General features: G+C 29.9%; 1 protein-coding gene across 1 annotated transcript in view; it reads left to right on the forward strand.

The window, feature by feature from the left end:
• Window positions 1-2,372, forward strand: part of NAEGRDRAFT_74100 (uncharacterized protein) — a gene marked incomplete at both ends in the record, with an annotated part of 5,157 nt that extends 2,785 nt beyond the window's left edge. The window contains one exon of the mRNA XM_002670898.1: window positions 28-2,372. Within this exon, the coding sequence (XP_002670944.1) occupies window positions 28-2,372 (2,345 nt within the window). The remainder of the gene's footprint in view (window positions 1-27) is intronic.
• Between the last annotated feature and the right edge of the window lie 921 nt (window positions 2,373-3,293).

Consider the following 3,293-nt stretch of genomic DNA (forward strand, 5'->3'; position numbering starts at 1 on the left):
ACCAAAATTCAAATGTTTCGACTCTAGTTACCATTCAAACAAGCTCTGAACAATTATATGCAAACCTTTTTATTGATACTATTTCCAGTAAGAAGGTAACACTTGTGGTTGCAAATCAAGATTTAGAACAAAGTAATGAAGCGGAAACTTGGAGTTACGTTTGTCAAGATGAAAATTTTACTAATTGTGGTCAGACAATTGCCAATATTCTCTCGAATTATGCTTCTATCAAATCTAAAACTTTGGAATTATCAGCAGATAATTTCCCATCCATTGATTCCACATATTCAATTACTTTAAACATTGTAAAGGGAGTAAGAAGTTTTTCATCTTTAATTTCCTTGAAATTTCCAAAAGAAAACCAAAAACTTCCTCCAATAGTTAACTTATTGAATGTTATTCCAAATAGAAACAGATTAAGCAAATCTGAATTTTTGAATTTACAAATTTCTGTCACTAACAGTGATGGATTGGATGTCAAAAATTTAAAAAGAGAATGGAAATTGAATGGACAATCAATTGATGATAACTATTTAACCAAGATGAGTACAGCATTATCAGATTCTAACAATATCGTTTTAAGTATCACCTATTTAGATGAAGGTTCATCTAACGTATTGACATGTCAAGTCACAGATTTGGATAGTCAATTGTCAAGCACTTTTAGTTACTCATTTTCAATTATTACATCACCTAAACCATGTCCATGTTCAGTTTCACCATCTACAGGATATGCGTTAGAAACAGAATTTACCTTCTCATGCACAAACTGCCAAAATAAGGACAATACTCTAGCATTTAGTCTATCATTTGTAGATGATAAATCTGGAGCTCTTATTCCACTTGTAATTGAAGGTGGAAACACATTTACCACAAAGCTTCCATATCCAATTTCCAATCCATTAATGTTTGACATTACAATTGTTGACATAGAGACACTTGCATCAGTTCAAAACTATCAAAACATTCAGATGATTTTACCAAAAGCAAGTTCTGTTCGTGAAGTCAAAACAAAAGTTGCCAAGTGGAATACTTTCCAAACTTCACTTCAACAAAATGATTTGAGAAGAATGATTTTCTCATCTGCAATTATTTCTAGAACCTCTGAGGCAATGATTTCAGCAATCAGTGGAAGAAGATCTATTTGTTTGAACGGCGGAGTTTATAATTCTCAATTAAGAAAATGTATTTGTGTGAATGGATACAAAAAGAAAGATTGCAGCCTTAATGAAGAAGATTTCACATTGTTAACTGAATTTAAAGGTGAATTATTTAATAACTTTTTATTTGCATTCAAAAACAGACAAGAACAAATGTCTGAAATGTATATCATCTATCAATTATATGGCTTGGATTCACTTTTATCAAATTATGATGAATTGAATGCTGAGATGTTTGCAAATGGAGTCCAATTCTTCAAGGATTTAATATCTTCCGCTGTTAGTGTTTCTAATTTACATCTAAGACCTGGAATTGACAAATTAACTCAAAATATTATCAACTCACTTTACAGATATTTGATTTATAATGGATGTATTGAAAAGGAATGTTTGAGAGATCATGTTATTGAAATGATAAGCATGTTGAAAGAAATTTCACAACTATTACTCAGATCCAAACTTGTAGGAGAAAGTGATCTGAAATTAGACACTGATTTTATGGTGTTATTGACAAATAAGAACTATAGATACCATTTCAATAGTTTGAAAGTTCAAAATTTAACTTTACCTACCAATGATGAAGGAATTTCTTCAATTAATAACAGAATGCTATTGTCTTTCATTTCAACTAGTTCACATAATTTGGCCAACAAAATTGAGTCAACAATTGAAGTTTATGAGAAGGTAGAAAATAATAGAAAAGAGACTCAAACAATCACCAAGGATTATTCTATTACTTCAAATGTTATAAGTTTTTCCTTTTTAAGAGACCTCCAAATGAATCAATCCATTTCCTTCTCCTTCCCTAGAAATGATCAATTTTCCGCAAGAAGCGAGCAATCATTCGAATATTCATGTATTGTAATTTGGAATATCACTCAAGTTAGACCAGAAAATGAAAATAATAATTGTAAAATAGTTGTCAACCAAGAAACAATTATTTGTCAATGTCCATATCAAAACCAAACTCAAGTAGGTGTTTTGAGAACAGCCATTTCGAGACGTGTTTCAGTTGAACAAGTAGCTCAACCTTCAGATTCAAGTAATTTACTCTATCTATTATTTTTACTCTTTTTAGTATTGTTTATTATTTTAATTGTAATAATAATTGGAATTGTTATTGTATGTCTGGTTAAAAGAAGGAGAAATGGTGGTAGTAAAAAGTCAGCAGCACATGTTGAAATGGAGACTGTTAAAACTTCGACAGTTTAGCCTGAATCACTAACCCATATCAAATGGGACCGGTCCGGATTCTTGGATTTTTTCAAGAATGCGTTCAAACACGCTTCAATAAACTTTTTTTTATTAAAGATTCTTGGCGTGAAACCTAGTTCGAAATAAACCCATTTTAAAAATTATTCAATATTTTGTGAAGAACTTGGAAAAATATTTCAAAAATATTGGATCAACATCAGCCGTTGATTCTTGGAGTGATTTCACATCTATTAACTCCAAGAATTTCACCACATCATCTCATCATGATTTAAATAATAGTATTAATAGTAATTTTTGGAATTTAATCTTTCATCATGATTTGGAAATAATTTTATTATTTGGAAAAATTCAAGTTGGTACATGATCATCGGAACAACTACCAACCATCATCATTGTTATTTATCATCATTATAATAGTAATATTTGTGGAAATAAATCTGATAATAGTAATATTTTAGCGAAATTCAATATTTTCACTAAAATCATCATCACTGCCAGATTCACATGATAATTTGGAAAACTTTCAATCTAGTATTGTTCAGAATGGTCAATTTCATCAGGTAAAATCACTTCCGAACATTTTCCTATTGGTTATTATGATGTTAGGTATGTGTATATTTTCAAAATGTAAATGGACTATATCTCAACATGTACTTCATCAACTTGGAAAATGTCTTTCATCACTACTATTCAAATACATAATAAACAATATATTTATTATCAGCTTTTCATCATTTTGTGTTTTTGTCAGCTTCGGAATATTCATGATAACAAATCATGATTCATGCCAAAAGTACACAGCCAATCATCTTGAAACATTAATAAACTTTTATTAGTACTATTGTCGATGTACCGTGCCAATTATTTCGTCGTGCTTCGTTGAAATCATGAAGATTTTGATATTTCTGTTTTAATTAA

This window comes from Naegleria gruberi (genome assembly GCF_000004985.1).
Source record: "Naegleria gruberi genomic scaffold NAEGRscaffold_66, whole genome shotgun sequence".
Taxonomy (NCBI): domain Eukaryota; phylum Heterolobosea; class Eutetramitea; order Acrasida; family Naegleriidae; genus Naegleria; species Naegleria gruberi.